Here is an 18,590-nt window from a genome sequence, read left to right as displayed (position 1 = left end):
GCTACAAATATAAACACAAACACCAGCAATCAATACTGTTGTGAATCTATGCATCTTTGTGTACCTCTGCTGTCGATAATGTCAAATGTATTTGTCTTACTTCAATGTATTGGAAACGATAATAAAATGAAATGAAAGTATCAGCATTGTCATTGCATCATCGTCGTCATCTCTTAAATATTTTGTATCTTCAAAACTTGTCATTACTTAGTTTAGCTCCTTTTCAGTTTCACTCCCTGGGCATTGCACAGCCTGGGGCTGAGAGCACAATACCAGTGGGATTGAACTGAAAACTGCAAAACATGCCGCCCCCCTCAAAATATGGGTAGACAAACAGCGCAAAGCTGTGACACGAGGAGATATTGATAAATTGGGTATAGGTGATCATGTATGGGAAAAATGGAGACCACCTCCCCCTGTGGGATGAAGTTAAAATAATAGACAGAGAACACCACTGGAAATTACGAAACCTAAAAGCAGCAGCACATATGCTAGGACACAACAACCTCCTAAGCAGACCGAGTGCAGATGTGAGAACCGGTATCAAGGAAGGATAGGAAAATATTAGATTTATAAGCCCTAAAAATTACTTCATAATTGCCCACGGGTATAAGGCGCAGTGGTTAAGAGTGTGGGCTACTAACCCCTAGATTCTGGGGTTCGAAATTTCGCCCAGGACACCTGATGAAGGCTGGAGGGTATATCAGCTGAAACATGTTAACAACAAATAAGATGAGGACAAATATCCGTCAAGTGTGAATAATGTAAATAATATCATCATCATCATCATCGTTTAACGTCCGTCTTCCATGCTAATGGGTTGGATGAGATATATGTGTGTGTCAGTGTGTGTGGTTCAAAAAGAACAAAAGACAAGTAAGGAAACAACAAGCAGGTCTGCTAGCCTGATGCTCAGGGAAATTGAAAGAGTCTTTGAATATCTGTCTGTGTTTGGACTGACCTTGCACGGAGGTGACTCAGTCACCTTCTGCTTCCATCTCTTCATACACACACATTCCACTGCCCTCCTTCCACACACATGCATTTCAACACACATCTGATAGCCTCACACACCATTCTACACATACATGTACTTGTTTACTCACACACATACACATGCATACCCCCCTAAATATACATACATTCACGTAGTCCTTCATATGCTCCACCCATACAACTTTAGTCATGTCACTGATGTCTCCCTTTCCACCAACCATTTCCTTCTGATCAATTCAACATGTGAAACCATCAATCCAGGCGTTGTTTTTTTCCCTCTGTTTTCTTTCTTTTCTCTGTTGTCTTCTTCCCTCATTCCTTTCTGTAGAAAAGCCTAGGCTCAAAAACATCAAAGACTCTTTCAATTTCCCTGAGCATCAAGCTAACAGACCTGCTTGGTGTTTCCTTACCTGTCCTTGTCTTCTGTTCTTTTTGTATAAGTTTGAACCATACACACTGACACACACACACACACACACATATATCTCGTCCAACCCATGCTAGCATGGAAGACGGACGTTAAACGATGATGATGATGATATATATTTAAATTTAAGAAGGGATGGTATTATTAAAATACCATCACATGTGGCAAGTGAGTTATCAGCCGTACAGGCAAATTAATTAAATATATTCATACAATATAAAATAATGTATGTATGTATGTATGTATGTATGTATGTGTGTGTGTGTGTGTGTGTGTGTGTGTGTGTGTGTGTGTGTATGCATGATGGCACCACATGAGCACCTCCATTGCTAAAAATAAAAGTCAAAAATTCTTCTGTATCACAGAATAGTCACAAATCTACTACAGGTATGGTTGTGTGGAGGCGCACTGGCCCAGTGGTTAGGGCAGCGGACTCGCGGTCATAGGATCGCGGTTTCGATTCCCAGACCGGGCGTTGTGAGTGTTTATTGAGCGAAAGCACCTAAAGCTCCACGCGGCTCCGGCAGGGGATGGTGGTGATCCCTGCTGTACTCTTTCACCACAACTTTCTCTCACTCTTACTTCCTGTTTCTGTTGTACCTGTATTTGAAGGGGCCGGCCTTGTCACTCTCAGTGTCACGCTGAATATCCCGGAGAACTACGGTAAGGGTGCACGTGTCTGTGGAGTGCTCAGCCACTTACACGTTAATTTCACGAGCAGGCTGTTCCGTTGATCGGATCAACCGAAACCCTCGTCGTCGTAACCGACGGAGTGCTTCCACAGGCATGGTTGTGAAAAATCCCAGTGAACATAATAAAACCGTCTTACCTTTGCTATTCCTGGTCAACTTGGAACTGGTTTCGAACTTGGCATCAAATGGTTACCTGTTTCTCTTCAGCCAAAGTCTGCCAGCTTCCTTCTACTAAAATTTCCCCACACCATGCCTGCAAAAGTTTGTTTGAAGAAGTCACCAAACACGAGTGAAATGCATGAAATCTATATATATAAAACTGTAGTTGTGAGTGTCTGTCCCCTTCGATTTAGATTCCTAACTACTCCCACATTTTGCGGTGCAGTTTAACCAAATTCGGGTATCTTATAGTCGTGATTCATATCGAGCCCGTCTGGCTATTAGCGCGCGTCTACGATGAGTCTACGATTTTAAAAATAATTTAACATCATTTTTTATTCCATTTTAATGCATAATTTTTCGTGTGTCGATGGCGGCATGTTTGCTTCTCCCCCTTCTTCCCTCCCTCGTGAAGCTGTGGGGAAGGGAGTGTAAAGAAATCAACGTCGTAAAGCGTTGTCAAGGAGACCAGCGTTCTTTTAGAACAACGACTTCATGGCTTGAAGACACCAAAACAGAAATGGCTAAGAAAGCCCGAAAGCAAATTCTACAAAATCGGAAAATACGGTGTTGTTGTTTTTAATGCATTTTTTCGCTATTATATAAGGGAAGTAACTCTCTAAAAATGTCTACGATGAGTCAACGATTTAAAAAAAAATTTACCATCATTTTTTCCCATTTTTAATGCATTTTTTTGCTACTTTTTTGCTATAACTCACTAAAAATGCTTATATAGTTATTTCCCTTACAAATCCGAGCAACGCCGGGCGATACTGCTAGTTATAAATAATTATGAGAAGGAAAATATTATTTGGAAAATACCGCCACGTGTGGCGAGCGAGTTTATCAGCCGTACAGGCAAATTAATGGAATATATGTACTTTAAAAAAGTAATATTTCAATTATACCGTAAATGGTCGTTTTACATACTGAACACTACTTGGTAAAATTAATTAATTAATTTTACCCTTTATTATTGACAATATATATATATATTTCTTTATTACCCAGAAGGGGCTAAACACAGAGGGGACAAACAAGGACAGACAAAGGGATTAAGTCGATTACATCGACCCCAGTGCGTAACTGGTACTTAATTTATCGACCCCGAAAGGATGAAAGGCAAAGTTGACCTCGGGGGAATTTGAACTCAGAACGTAACGGCAGACGAGATACACACACACACATATATCTACACACACATATATATATATATTTACACAAACACACACACACACACATACATATATATATCTACATACACAAACACACGAAGGCACCACATGAGCACCTACATCGCTAAAAATAGTAGTCAAAAATACTTCTGTGTCACAGAATAGTCACACACACATACATTCGAATATAACTCTTCTTCATATAAAAATTATCTAAATTATCATGACATGATGTCATCATCTGTGCTACTTATCTTTGATAAATCTTCTGGCAAGAAGAATTAATTTTCAGAAAAAATATCAAAGGATTTCCTCACTCTACACATTTTACACTGATAGTTACACACACACGCACATAGTCTCTCTCTCTCTCTCTCGCGCTCTCTCTATCTATCTATCTCTCGGTCTCTTTCCTTCTGTCTCTCACTCTCTCTCATTCTCTGCTTGTCTCACTCTGTCTTGCCTCTCTCCCCACACTCTCTCTTTCTCTCTGTCCCTCTCCCCCCTCCTATCTCTCTCTCTCTATCTCGCTGTCTATCTCTCTGTCTCTCTCCCTCCTCTCTCTCTCTCTCTCTCCCTCCTCTCTCTCTCTCTCTCTCTCCTCTCTCTCTCTCTCCCTCCTCTCTCTCTCTCTCTCTCTCTCTCTCTCTCTCTCTCTCTCTCTTATCGGTCGTGTTATTCTTTGCTGCGCCGTGAAAGATCGTTTTTGTGCTGAAAATTGTGAAAATTTGCTGTTTTGGTCATCGAGACGACTTCTTTTCTGCTCTTGCAACAGAGTTTTGCTGTTCTTTCCCCCATGTTTCAAGGGGGAAGCGACGAAAAACATGAATTTGCCACCAATTTCTTCCGAGTCAGAGGAAAACTTTGAAAATTTGTTTCAAGGCGAATATGTGGGTGGAGGAAGGTAAAAGTAAAGAGGCGAAAATGTGGGTGGAGGAAGGTAAAAGTAAAGAGGCGTCTCACGCGAGCGTTACAAAAGCAGACGACAAGATGTCGTGCGAGGCTAAAAAAGAGGAAAAATGGAAACTTTTGCGATTGCAGCAACTCGCCCCTGCGAAAATATAATTATTAACAAAGAAGAATTGAAGAAATACTAAGGTTTACTAAAAGAGAGAAGGTGATAATGTGAAGTTGCTCCCTTCCAGTGAAATTAATTTACGCGACGGAGAGAAAGACGGTGATATACAAAACATATACTCTTTTACTTGTTTCAGTCATTTGACTGCGGCCATGCTGGAGCACCGCCTTTAGTCGAGCAAATCGACCCCGGGATTTATTCTTTGTAAGCCCAGTACTTATTCTATCGGTCTCTTTTGCCGAACCGCTAAGTGACGGGGACGTAAACATACCAGCATCGGTTGTCAAGCAATGCTAGGGAGACAAACACAGACACACAAACATACACACAAATACATATACATACACATATATATATATATATATATATATATATATATATATATACACATATATACGACAGGCTTCTTTCAGTTTCCGTCTACCAAATCCACTCACAAGGCATTGGTCGGCCTGAGGCTATAGTAGAAGACACTTGCCTAAGATGCCACACAGTGGGACTGAACCTGGAACCATGTGGTTGGTAAGCAAGCTACTTACCACACAGCCACTCCTGCGCCTATAATGTCAAAAATAAAAAAATCGATTTTGTACCGAGGGAAGCCATAAAAAAATGCTTGAGGCCGATATGGCAACAAACAAGCTACATAACGTGGGGTAATCGCTTTGGCACGGTAGAGGTGCGTCACCCTAGCGAAGAAAAAGCTAGGGAACATTGAACAAGGACATTGAAGTCGGAAGGAGTAGTTCTCCTGCCGACTTAGGAAAGAGAACTTCAAAAATCACAGTCACGGATATACGACCCGAAATAGATGTGGCCTTTGTCATAGCCGCGATTCTCATAGGCAAAGAAGAAGAAATTTCAATTCTTCAATCTAAGAGATACCACCACACAAACTGGTTTGGACAAGATTTAGAGCTTGTCATCCAAGCAAACCCCTCAGACTTAGAAAAATTGCCCAGTTCCCTTACAATTGGAGAAAATACAGCATGATGGTGGTAGTCGAGGGGAGAAAGCCCAGGTGTTACAAATGTGGCGAGAAAGGCCACATAAGGTTGAGCTGTAAGAAGAAGACAGCCAAAGGAAACGCAGCAGAAGAGGCAAGCACGACGCCGAAGACAACGACCACACCGCTAGAAATAGCAGCCACATCGCGCACCCCAATTGCCAAAGTACAGTAGACAGCAGGAGAAAACAACAACATCCAGGAGTGGGTCAACATGGAACCTTCAAAAAGAAGACGGAAACGGAAAAATCCACCCTCTTTGGATACCCAGGACTATGCTCCGACACAGAAAAGCACACCCACACCCACAAATACAGTCGCAAACACACATATAGCCAAAAAAACACACACATTGGAAAAAGCACACACACACACCTACAAACACCCATGCTTCTACAAGCACACACACACACCCACAAGCACCCCTCCACAATCGCCTAATATAACAAAGAGAAACACCTTCACGGCGATAAACAAAAATAATAAACTATTAAGAGACAAAATTGTTTTAATGAAATCGGCGAAAAAATATATCGCAACAGATGTAAATAATACTATTCTTGAAAATGTCGAATTTTATACTATAGATAACTCTGACTATTTTGAACTAAAAAAATCTTTTGCGGAGGCCCGTTACAGGTGAACTTTTCGAGCCATCTGTACAGGCAATTAGCGAAAAAAATGACCTCGCAGGCCACAACACTCACAGACAGAAAAGAGGAGGGTGAAACTACACCCTCTCTCCCGTTAAAACAGTAAGTTTTAAACATTCGACTAATTTTTCACATTCTCGTTTAAACTCGGTTGTTTAAATATTTGTGGCCTGGGGTTGTATTGGAAGCAAGGCTACCTCCTTTAACGACCTTGGGTCGCATCGTTTGGATGTAGTTGTAATTACCGAATGCAAACTGAGTGGGCTGCAGGCTTTTTCGCCCCTTCTAAACGGCTACGAGAAATACGTTTCTCCCTGTCGACTTGAAGGGGGCGGAGGAGTGGCAGTGCTGGTCAGAAAAAACCTGGATTTAGAGATTAGAACTGTCTTTATAGATCCGGAAGGCAGGTTGGTAATTTTGGATGTGACGCACAGCAGTGGTAAAGTGTTCAGGCTGGTCGCTGTCTATGCTCCCTGCGAAGGAAAAGCCGGGCAGAAAGATTACTTCAAAAGCCTAGAAAATTTTCTTGGCACGTCGAACATGTTAGTATTGCTAGGTGACTTCAACATAATTTGCGATGCACGTGTAGATTATGTTGGCTCGAGAAAGAATAGGAGGGGATTACCTCACCTCAACGATCTGCTAAGTCGTTTCGAGTTGGCAGATCGATTCAGACTGGACCACCCAGACACTCCAGTGTGGACCTGGGCAAGAAACGACGGGTTGTCCAGATGTTACATAGATAGAATCATAACTAGAAGGAAAGATAAGAAATTACTTAGATTTCCACAACACCATATCATCAGCTACAGCGATCACAAATTAGTGACCTGTACACTCAACATAGATAGCATGTGTAGACGAGGTACTGGTTACTGGAAGCTAAACAAGTCACTATTGGACTGTGAAGCCTACAGGAATCAGATTAAACAATTAGTAATGAGGGCGTTAACTGGATCCATTATCAACAACAAACGGTGGTACACCCTGAAAAGAGCCATCAAATTTGAGTCAATTAAGTTTAGCAAAGAATTAGCTAGTGCTAGAAACAAAGTAGAAAAGGAACTAGTTAAGGCAATAGATGAGGTAATGAGGGCAGGCAGTGCATCGAAAGTGTTAGCGGCGAGGTTGGCACTCGACCAACATCTCAAAGCTAAACATGAAGGGTGCATTGTCAGGGCTAAGATCCATGCAATGAGACAGGAAGGGATCAACGCAACCAGATGGGCCAGGTGGTAGAGGGCCAGCGTGGCAACAACTCAACCATTCGATCTTTGACAGACTCAAATGGTCGATCAGTAAACGAACCCGTTGAGATGTGCAAGGTGTTTCACGATCATTTTGCCCAGCTATTTGGGAGGAGCGGCGGACTGGAGCACGGGGAGAAGCTCGCAGACTTCCTAGCTGGTTCGCCACGTCTATCGAGGAAGCCGAGGATGTGTTGGCAGACTGCAGCGGGGACAAATTGCTGGGACTTGATGGTGTGCCTTAAGAACTCTATAGTAGCATGCCAGACTTGTTTGGGCACCTACTTGCATGCGGGTACACCAACTGGCAGCAGAACGGGAGAATTCCTAAGTCTGTGAGCCGAGGGGTGGCAGCGCTGTTAAGAAAGGACCCAAACAAGAGGGATTTAATTGATAATTTTTGGCCCATCACTCTGCTTAACTCAGAGTTGAAGATTTTGGCCAAGGTCTTAGCAAAAAGGTCGGTGCGGGTTGTGGGTGAACTTGTTGGCAAGGCGCAAACTTGTGCCATCTCTGGAAGGACCATCCACGACAATCTCCACTTTCTACGCTATGCCTTAGAAAGGGTAAAATAGGATTCCTGGCAAGGGTGGAGCTATGGTCCACTTGGACTAATTGAAAGCGTTCGATAGGGTGGACCATCAGTATCTGGCGGCAGCTGGCTTCGGCCCAACCTTCCACGGGTAGATCAACGTTTTATACAGCAACATTGAATCGGTAGTTCGGGTGAATGGTTTCTTTTCGGAGCCGTTCCGCATTGAATGTTCAGTACGTCATGGGTGTCCTCTCTCTCCGCTTCTCTACGTTTTGGCCCTCGAGCCATTGCTGAGGAGGTTGGAAACTATGAGGAGCACTCCACAAGATCTAGGGTGCGGAAAGTCAGCTTCGGCATATGCGGATGACATCACCGTCATCATATCCCGAGTGGAGCACCTACAGTGGGTGGGTGAGGCCTTAAGGGACTACGAAGTGGTGGCAGGAGCAAAAGTCAACCGGGATAAGTCGATGTCTTCCAACAGCATCGTGGGGACGTTGGATGGAAGGGCCAGTGAAAATGCTTGGAATCTGGTTAGGTCCAGATCTCCAGATAGAGAAGAATTGGAGCTAGGTGGCGAGAAAGGTGGCTCTCCTAACTCAGACCTGGTCTGAGCGGAAGCTGTCCTTGAAAGGGAGGGCGGAGGTTTGCAGAGGTGTGTATCGCCTCTGTAATCACTTACCGCCTGACCGTCTTGCCTTGCCCTGATTCGTGGCTGAACAAGCTGGAATGCATGCTCTTTCGCTTTTTGTGGGGGGCAGCAGACCTCTTTTAAGGTGCTCTATTTGCTGCCAAAAGCCGCTGAAGGGTGGGTTAGGGATGCCGTGGCTAAAAATGTGTAGACATGTGCTCAGGCTTATGCACCTCTGGCTTTACCTGGACGGTGAGCTGGTGTGGTCTCCGTTCGTCAGGCTGTTATTTCCACAGTTCACATTGTTTATTAAACTGAACCCATGGATCAAGTGTAGACCGAGGTTGGGCGTGTGGCATGTAGAGTGCCATTAGGCACTCGTGCTTCTCTCCCAGTCGGGCAACGCTGGTGGCGGGAGTACTACCTCGTTCTTCTATAGAGGGTTAGTAGAGTTTAAGTGTGACGATGTCCTGGGAGAAACCCTGGGCTTCGACGAAAATCAACTGGCCAGCCTGTTCCAAAGAACATTCGGTCCGGGGCCTATGGATAATTACCAAAAGTCCCTGGCCTGGCAATGTTACAGAGGAGCTTTAATGGTTCAACATGGGTGTGCACCTTCGCCGGTTTGTGCAAGATGTAAGAGGGACAGTGAAACTGTCCTGCACGCGATTGTGCAATGCCCCAAGGTGACTGAACTCTGGGCTTATGTCGAACACCTGCTGTCGCATTCGAGAAAAGTACAACTGTCGAGCGAATCTATAATTAAGATAGTTCCGTCAACCTCCCTGAATAGGGAGGAGCGAGCCTGTTTTCTTTCAGTAGTTGCTGTGGCGAAAGAAGTAGTATGGAAGACGAGAGTGAAAGGAATTGCAACAGGTATGTTTATCTCCAGTCTCGAGCTAATCGACTTTTTCGTTTTCCACATGAAACGGAAAATAAGGCTGGAGAAGAAATGCCTGTCGCAAAGTGTGTTTCGTAAAAGATGGAAGTCTATAGCAAGTATGTTGCGAGTGAAAGAACCTGTTTAAACGAGAATGTAAAAAAGGAGAAAGCAAAGTCTTCAGTGTGAGTTTGTGGGGTCAACTACGTCCTCCGCTTCATTTTTGTTAATCACTCATTCTCATTTAATTGTATATATTTTAATTGTTTGTTTATTCATACGTTTTGTCTCATTCGATACCCTGGCCCCAATGTTTGTTTTGTCTGTCCTTGTATCATCCCCTCTTTTTCTCAACCTTATGGTGAATAAGGAAATTCTCTCTCTCTCTCTCTCTCTCTCTCCCCTTCCCTGATTTATGAACTATATTCTGAATTTATTCCATTGTAATACCAAATACATAATTAAATATGACATATTTTCCCTACAAGAAAAAACAAGAGAAAGGAAAATTGTGATAATAAACAAATTTAAAGAATGTTTACTGATGTATTTACTTTGCAGATAAAACACATTGTTATGAATTTATTGACGATGTATTTGCTCATGATGTAATTAGCTTATAATGAAATTATCAAACAATATATTTACTGCAATGCAATTACCCATGATGAATTTAACAGCCAACATTCTTTGTGCATAAATGGTGTATGGATGTATGATTTATGTGCTGGAGTTAATGTAGAGAAGGATAGGAAGTGATTTCATCTTGTAATCTTGTCTCTAATGTGGCGCTACCTGGTTTTATTTCTCTGCATGCTCTGTACCACTTTCATGGTGGAAACCAAACCAACTAGCGCTTAATAAGAGGTAACTCTTATAATAATGGTACCATAGATGAGTATATAAGTACACTATTGTCGTTTCCCAACCACTTAGTTCCAGGTTCCATCCTACTGCAAGCACCCCACGACAACTAGTATTGGTGTTTACATCTGTGTAACTCAGCAGTTTGGCAAAAGAGATTGATAGAATAAGTGCCTAGCTTTAAAAAATAAGGACTGGAATAAATTCATTTGATTAAAACTTCTTCAAGGCACTGCCTCTGTCTAATGATTGAAACAAGTTCTGGGTTCAGTCCCACTGCGTGGCACCTTGGGCAAGTGTCTTCCACTATAGCTTTGGGCCGACCAAAGCTTTGTGAGTGGATTTAGTTATATATATATATATGTATGTGTGTGTGTGTGTGTATATTCGTGTGTCTGTGTTTGTCCCCCCCACCATTGCTTGACAACTAATGTTGGTGTGTTTACATCCCCATAACTTAGCGGTTCAGCAAAAGAGACTGATAGACTAATAGGCTCACAAGCAATAATTTCTGGGGTCAATTTGTTTGACTAAAGGTGGTGCTCCAGCATGGCCACAGTCAAATGACTGAAACAAGTAAAAGAATAAAAGAATATGTATATACACACACAAGTTATATATATATACATACACACACATACATACATACAGAGAGAGAGAGATAAGGAAGAGCTCTAGCATGGCCACAGCCTTAGGGCTGAAATGTATAAAAGAATACATACACATGTATATTTGTGAAATTTTGAACTTGCATAATGTTACATGTTAAGTTACATAATTGAACTTGTTTTCTGAGCATGCTATGGAAACATGTAGTAGTCCTCTGGAATAACAGTTAATTTTATTTGGGCTTAGTGTGTGTGTGTGTGTGTGTGTGTGTGTGTGTATAATGAGAATAGGAATTCATTAAATCCATCAGAATTATTTTCATCATTCCTTCATACCACAACTGATTGCTCTCTTTTCTCTGTCTGTGTAGATATCCAGGAATTTTACGAAGTAACACTTTTAGATGATTCCAAGTCAACACAACAGAAGACTTTGGAAACTTTACAGATTGCCAGTAAATGGGAAAAGGAGCCACCAATCACAAATAGCCAACCCAAGTTCGACGTGAGTCAACTCTCATTTTGTTTTTCTTTTTTTCTTCTTGTTATGAGTTTTCTCCCCTATTTTTGTCTCCAAAAAGAAAAAAAGGGGAAAAAATGAAAAATAAGACTTTATGAATTTTCAGGTTTTCTTTCTAAATTCCTTCCCTTGTTAACAAGCTAAAATTTCTGATTGGTTGGATTTTATTTCTACTGAAAGACATAGCAATAAGATTAATCCGAAATTGAAATCACATTGTTTTTATAAATAACTTAAATATATTTCCTTCTCCACAACACATTTCTGACATTTTATCTGTATCAGAAATGACTATTAATTCTGCTGAGATCAATTCTACTTTCCACCCTGCCAACATTGATTTAAAAAAAGAAAAAAAAGAAGTTACTAGTCAAGTGCTGGGGTCATTGTAATCAATTACTCTCCACCCAAATCTCTGGCCTTGTGCCTGTTGCAGAGTTTGTGAAGAAGTATTGGAACTGTGTGGAGTGGATGGAACTAGTCTAAGCATGTACCTGTGGATCAGAGAACAATATTTGGGAGAGTGCACATGCCCTTGATGATGCAGGTGGTCTTGGATTAGTGTGGTTCTTTCATTAGCTCTAGTTGGAGGCCCCTTAGTGTCAGGAGGATTGTACATAATGGTTTACTTGCCACAGGGGCATCAGATAAAGGAGACATTTCAAAGACAATTTACAATTTGTATGAAGTTTTGCAATGGAAGAATATGCTCATGAAATTAATGTGCAAGTGGCTGAGTACTCCACAGACATGTGTACCCTTAATGTAGTTCTGAGGCAGATTCAGCATGGCACAAAATGTGACTAGGCTGACCCTTAAGTACTACTCATTTTTTGTCAGCTGAGTGGACTGGAGCAATGTGAAATAAAGTGTCTTGCTCAAGGACACAATGTTCCACTGGGAATTGATCCCACTGCATTATGATTGTGATCTAAATACCCTTACCACTAAGCCATGTGCCTTCACAGAGATAAGCAAGCAGCAAGCTTAACAACAACACCACCACAACCACCACCACCATCACCACCACCACCATTATCATCACTACTACACCACAACCACCACTATTGTACCAGCATCACCACCTTAAGAGTACACTATTACATCAGTACCTCATCCCCACTACTATATCAGCCCCAGATCATTTCTACTATACTGCTACCACCACCTCCATACCACTACTACCACATCACAAATACTATACCACCACCAAATCACCATTACACAACCACCTCCAGCACCACCCTGTCATCACATTCCCCTGTTGCCACACTGCAAATATACAATATATATAATATATCCCCCCCTCGTAAAATTATGTCAGTAATAAAGTGGACAGCTGGAAATTGGATCTTTTTATTGGTTTCAGTTTTATTACTGAATAATAGATGTGGTGGTGGACGTGGTGATGGCAGTGGTGTCAGGTCACCTTGGTTAAGGTGTTAGATCACCTTGGTGGTGGTGGTGGTGGTGGTAGTGGTGGTGGTAGAGGTTAGGTCATGTTGACAGTGGAAGTTTTTATATAGTTGTAAAACAAGGGACAGTGGCATTGACCATCACAATACTTTCCATGCTGGTCAGTTTGATGTGGTTGATGCCTTTAGTGAGATATTTTGAGAGAGAGAGAGAGATGGAGAGAGAAAGAATTCCAGATGACTGTAATTGGTGATGGTCAACTGTTTAATGGGCATTTCATGAGATGCAATGAATAAGGGTTTGCTGTGAGTAAATCCTGGTGAGGGTGATATCCAGTATTTGCTGGTTCAGACGAGCAGAGGCTGTTGTAGTAGTTGTAGATGTGTGAGTGAGAGGAAACAGTCTTTGCAAATTAACCTTCCAGTTAATTGGCTTCTTTATAGTCTAGGATATTCATGTGTGTATGTTTGTGTGGGAACCCCTGAATCCCTTATGTATCAGTACTCCTGTATGTGTCCCTCTTGAGCATTGTGGAGGGCCAGCAAAATATCTTTACTCAAGTATCTTCCTTCTCTGAACAGACAGATTCGTATCTGTCAAACTTTTGGCATTGTATGTGGTAGTGACCATGGAAGATCAAACATTGAGGGCTAAGTATTTGTAGTAACTTTCAGTGTTTTAGTTGCATGTTGGATATATATAGAGAGACCATGAAGTGCAAGACAACTAGATTTAATGGTTGAGAGTTTCTTGAAAAGTATTTGTTTGTGATGGCCTCATTACAGGACATTTTTGATGTTTCTTGTCAAAGAAGCTGTTTGTTTAGATATCTAAGTTTGTATGTGTACAGAAGATGAAGGAGGTGTAATGGTTGGTCTTGTATTGGAATGAATGTGGGAATCATTAATGTAGAAAATATTGAAGACATAAGTAACCCCTAACTTACACCTGAGTTGATTGAATGTAACATAAGAAAACTCCCATGAGTGTGGTGATGGTGTGAGTGAAAATCTCTCATCCAAGAGGTGTTAGATAGTTGGGTCAGTAGTTTGGTAACCATGGTACAGTGGTTCACATGTTGTGACTCATTTAATTGTTTTGATAATGTTCTCTTGAGGTGTTGAAGCGATAATGACTTTGTTCTGGCATTCTGTGCCTGTGTACTTGTAGCTGTGTATTGAACCACTTGATCTTTAGTTGTATAAACGATATGAAGAATATACCTGAGAGGGTGGGGCCAGTCACTCACTTAACTTGATCAAGGGGTAGTTGTAATTACTTTGAAGAGTTGTTAGTTTAGAACTGATGGAGATCCAAATGCTTAGTTGTAGAGTGTATGGTGGGTAGGTTACAGTATGATGTATGGTCTGTTTTGTGGTTGTGTGTTATGAGGTCTGTTTTGTGATGCTATGGTGTGAAGTTTGATAGAGATATTATGCGAAGTAGTTGTGTGGTTGTTGTATGGTGTTTGTGTAGTGATATGGACTGATGTAGCTGTCATGTGTTACAATGTATGCTACTTTGATCAGTCAGTGATCAGACAATATGGTGGGGTTGGGCTGTCTGGTAAAAACTGGATTTAGAGGTGAAAAGAGAGGTTAAAAGTAATTGCAAAGTTAGCTTATTTGATTATGGTTGTGGTGATGGTGCTGCGGCTGATTGGTGTGTGGTTGCTCAGGGTTGTGGTGCAGTGAATGTCGGAGGTGGTAAAGGCCCATTACTTGCTCCAGTTTGCTGAACTGAAAATAACAGGTTTCACTCCTCCTTCATGGTTGACTGGTGATCAGAATGAAGGGCATCCACCTATAAAAAAAAAAACTATTATTTTAGCTGCAAAAAAAAGAAAAAAGAAAAAAATGGCTGCATGAAAAACTACAGTAGCACATACACATGCACACACACACAGAGGCCCACATACACACACCTACACATACATGCACACACACACATTTATGAGCGTGTTTGTGTGTTCACCTGTTTATTCTGAGAAAGCAAGTTTGTAAGATGAATCAGTCTGGTTTCTTCAGATTGAATGTTATCAAAAGACATAACACTGTTTACATGATAAGTCACCTTGTACTTACAAGTTCTATATATATGTATGTGTGCACGGGTGATATGTTGAAGAGCGTTTGAAGTTTCAAATATAGCCGATCACCTGTAAGCCCAGATCAATTTGTGTGTCAATCAGTACTTTCCTTGTTCTCTCTCTCTTCCCTTACTTCTCTCTCTCTCTCAACATTCGCTTGTTTTCAGTTGCACTTTCTTTCTCATCTTTGCCCACACATGCTCCTTACATGAACCAAGAATAAGTAAGAGACTGCAAGTAGAGTGTAGAGGTAGTTTTAAATAGTGTTTTGCCTCGTAAAAAATTTCTAAGACAAAATCATGTTAAGGGCTTTTGTTTTGATTGTTATTCTGGTCTTATGGGAGGTCAAGGCTTTTAGTTTTCATAATCAACAATAAGTACGTCGGGAGGAAAAAAAAAACATTATTAGTTAATAGATATTATTACTATTTTGAAATTCCTGGCAAATATCAGAGATAATGATAGATCTGTTGCAGTCTTATGACTTCATTAGCAAAGATGTAAGGAAAAAGATTTGATTAGAAATTGAGCAATTTAGAGACACCTTTTATAAAGAATGGTGTTTAAAATCGTGTTGACTTATTTAATACACAGAACACTGTGGTGTTGAAGGTGTCTATACCTATGATTAACAACCAAAAAGAGACACACTGTGACCAACCTGATATATTTCACACTCTGTTACATGTGCTGTCTGTTTTATCTTCAGTATTTGATTTTTGCTTGCAACAAGGTCTGTTTTCACTTGTGTAGCATGCCATAATGTATTTGATATCAAAAGAATCTCAGCTTGTTTTCTCTCTCTATGTCAGTAAGTAAATGATACCAGATCTACAGATTTAGGTAAACTGTGAATGATTTAAAGACTTAAGGATAAGAATTCACAACAGAAGAGAGATGTGCAATGTTCATTCTTTATGCTCCAAGGAACTGGTGTTTGATTTATGACAAGTAGTGGCTCAGTCATGTTGCCCAAGGATTGAGGTTTTGAATTCCCTTGTATTACATTCTTAGTAAAGAAGCTTAATTCTACTTCGAGCCTACTGGGAGGTTCGTTGCATAAAAACAAAGTGCTTTTCATTTCTATCAGAATTCAAAACTTATTGCAATTGAAAGGTGTCAGCCATTGTATTGTTATAAAATTGGAAAATATTCTGACCAAGATTAAAACTGGTTTGCCAACATTATGATGAAAATATTACATCTTGTAATTTTGCTATCACACGAAAGCTTATCTCCAAATTGGAAGCTCACCAAAGTTTGCAGGAGGATGGTGCTACAGTGAGAGATAAAGAAGATAATTGGTAAATGACTGAATGAGTGAAGATTTGAATCCTGGATTGAAATCTCTTTAAGAAAAGTGAAATAATGCTGCACCTCTTCTCGTTAATGTTCTTTTTATGGAGATTTTGTGAAGGTGGCTTATAATTTAATTGAGCTAGGATTCAAGAGGATAGAATCAATATTGGACTTTTTCACCCAGTTCTTTTAAAGACTAAACTGCTTTAGTATGGAGTAATTATAGAGTTGATTCCTAGTTTGGTTTATTCATGCCCCATTGACTTGTCTTCAGTTTGTTTAGTTTTTCTTTTCTAGAAATACTTGCTAGTTTTCGTTATTTTGGAGAAATTGTTTAATGAAATAAATTGAGCTGTCAGTAACTAATGGTTATATTTTAAACCTAAAATCAATTTAATTAAATCTAAATGCCTCTCTTCAACTCAATGCTACCTTCTTCATCATTAAATAAATGGTTACATTGTATATTTCAGTTGTTTTGCTTCAGATTTATTCTTTATTACATGACACCATTTTTCAGAGCAATGAATGTTTTGGCTGTCTGTGCGTGGGCATGCGTGCGTGTGTGTGTGTGCATGCAAGATTTTCACAAAAGATTTTAGTCTATTTCTATAGCAGTGTGTGGAGGTGTGATAATGTAGTGTACCTGTGTGTGTGTGTGTTGGTTTCAGTCACTGGACAGTGGCCATGTTAGAGTATTACTTTCTAGATTATTTCACATCCATACCAGTCTTGCTTCTGTCTGGTACTTACTTTATTGATCTTTATTTATTGAATGGCTAAATTACATTTTGATGTAAAGGAATGCAGTTTGACATACCATTTCACATGCGTGTTTGTGTATGCACACACACACACACACACATAATTGATATACTTTGTATATTACACATATAATAAAACTAAATGCACCATTTTAAAGCCTAGCCAGGCACATGGGCCCGGTTTCCCAGTTTCCATGGCGTATGTGTTCCCCAGCTGGATGGGACACCAGTCCATAGCAGCGTTACTCATTTTTGCCAGCTGTGTGGACTGGAGCAATGTGAAATGAAGTGTTTTGCTCAAGAACACAACGCATCGCTTGGTCCAGGAATTGAAACCACAACCTTACAATCATGGTGCTGACACCCAAGCCACGTGCCTCCACATATTACACATATACTGAATGTTATATACCTGATGTCACTGTTACATATACTATTTTATTCTAATCCTCCTCTTCTATATCTGCTACTGACATTCTTTGTTGCAAATCTGCTGCAGAGTATCATCTCTACTCCCTGCTATTGACTCTGCATACTCTTTCATTCTTAGAATTGCTACACATTCTCTATACTCCTACTGTGCTGAATCTGCTCCTCTCTTTGCCTTAATTCTTCTAGTCTCTGCCATACTCTCTCTCTCTCCTAGTTGTGCCAACTCTGAGTTTTAGATCTTCTGTTGATTGCTTTTACCCACTCTCTCTCTCCTAGATCAGACACTAACTTTCTATACTCTTTCTCTCTCTATCTCTCTCTCTCCCCTTCTCTCAGATCTGTTACTAATAGTCTCTACCAGGCCTGGCCAACTCGAATTACATTGCAGGACGCTTTAATCATGAAGTTTTTGAGGGCCACTTGTATACTTTATGCACTAATAGTCGAATTACAGAATCAAGAATTTTTCATGCTTTTCATTTGTTTAAAATTATAAGATTGTGGGCTATTGCTTTATTGCTACTTTTAAATTTTCAATGATTGTTGCAAAAACAGTAGAATCTTTCTTTTTTACTTTTCATTACAAGCTTTAATTAAAATGTTTGTTTAAATAAATACATTTCAAGAAAGTATCAAGCGGGCTTCAAGATAAAAGTCTGCAGGCCACATGTGGCTTACAGGCCTCAGGTTGGCCAGCCCTGGTCTATACTTTCTGTGGCTTAGATCTGCTACAGGTTGTGTATAATGGCTTTGTCCTAGACCTGCAACTGACTCTGTCTAGCTGTATTTAAGTAACAATATCCAGTTACATGCATGCTGTGTCTATCAAGCCAGAATAACTCTCTCCACTCCTTTCTCTCAACCCATTTCTTCCTACACATCTGCTTCCCCTAACTACCTACACCTCACCTAAATCTCATTCACATTTTTCCATCAACCAAAGGAACAACCTGCAAGAATACAATATAAAGACAGAAAGAACCATATGCGCACACACAAACACACATTTAATGTAGGTATTACATATATGCATACATACATATATATATATATATGTACGGGGTGTAAAAGGGATGTTATCCTGGCAGATACTGTATTATCTCCCAGATTGGTTTTGAT

The 18,590-nt window shown here is 40.6% G+C and overlaps 1 protein-coding gene across 9 annotated transcripts in view; it reads left to right on the top strand.

Moving 5' to 3' along the window:
* LOC115222095 (disks large 1 tumor suppressor protein) overlaps positions 1–18,590 on the top strand; it is a 598,849-nt gene that overhangs the window by 152,286 nt on the left and 427,973 nt on the right. For all 9 annotated transcript variants that reach the window (XM_029792201.2, XM_029792206.2, XM_029792205.2 and 6 more), the window contains exon 3: positions 11,323–11,456. In XM_029792201.2, coding sequence (XP_029648061.1) covers positions 11,323–11,456 — 134 coding nt within the window. The remainder of the gene's footprint in view (positions 1–11,322; positions 11,457–18,590) is intronic.

This window comes from Octopus sinensis, linkage group LG19 (assembly GCF_006345805.1).
Source record: "Octopus sinensis linkage group LG19, ASM634580v1, whole genome shotgun sequence".
Taxonomy (NCBI): Eukaryota; Metazoa; Mollusca; class Cephalopoda; order Octopoda; family Octopodidae; genus Octopus; species Octopus sinensis.
Note: the sequence above shows the minus strand (reverse complement) of the source record. Positions and strands in the feature narration are given on the sequence as shown.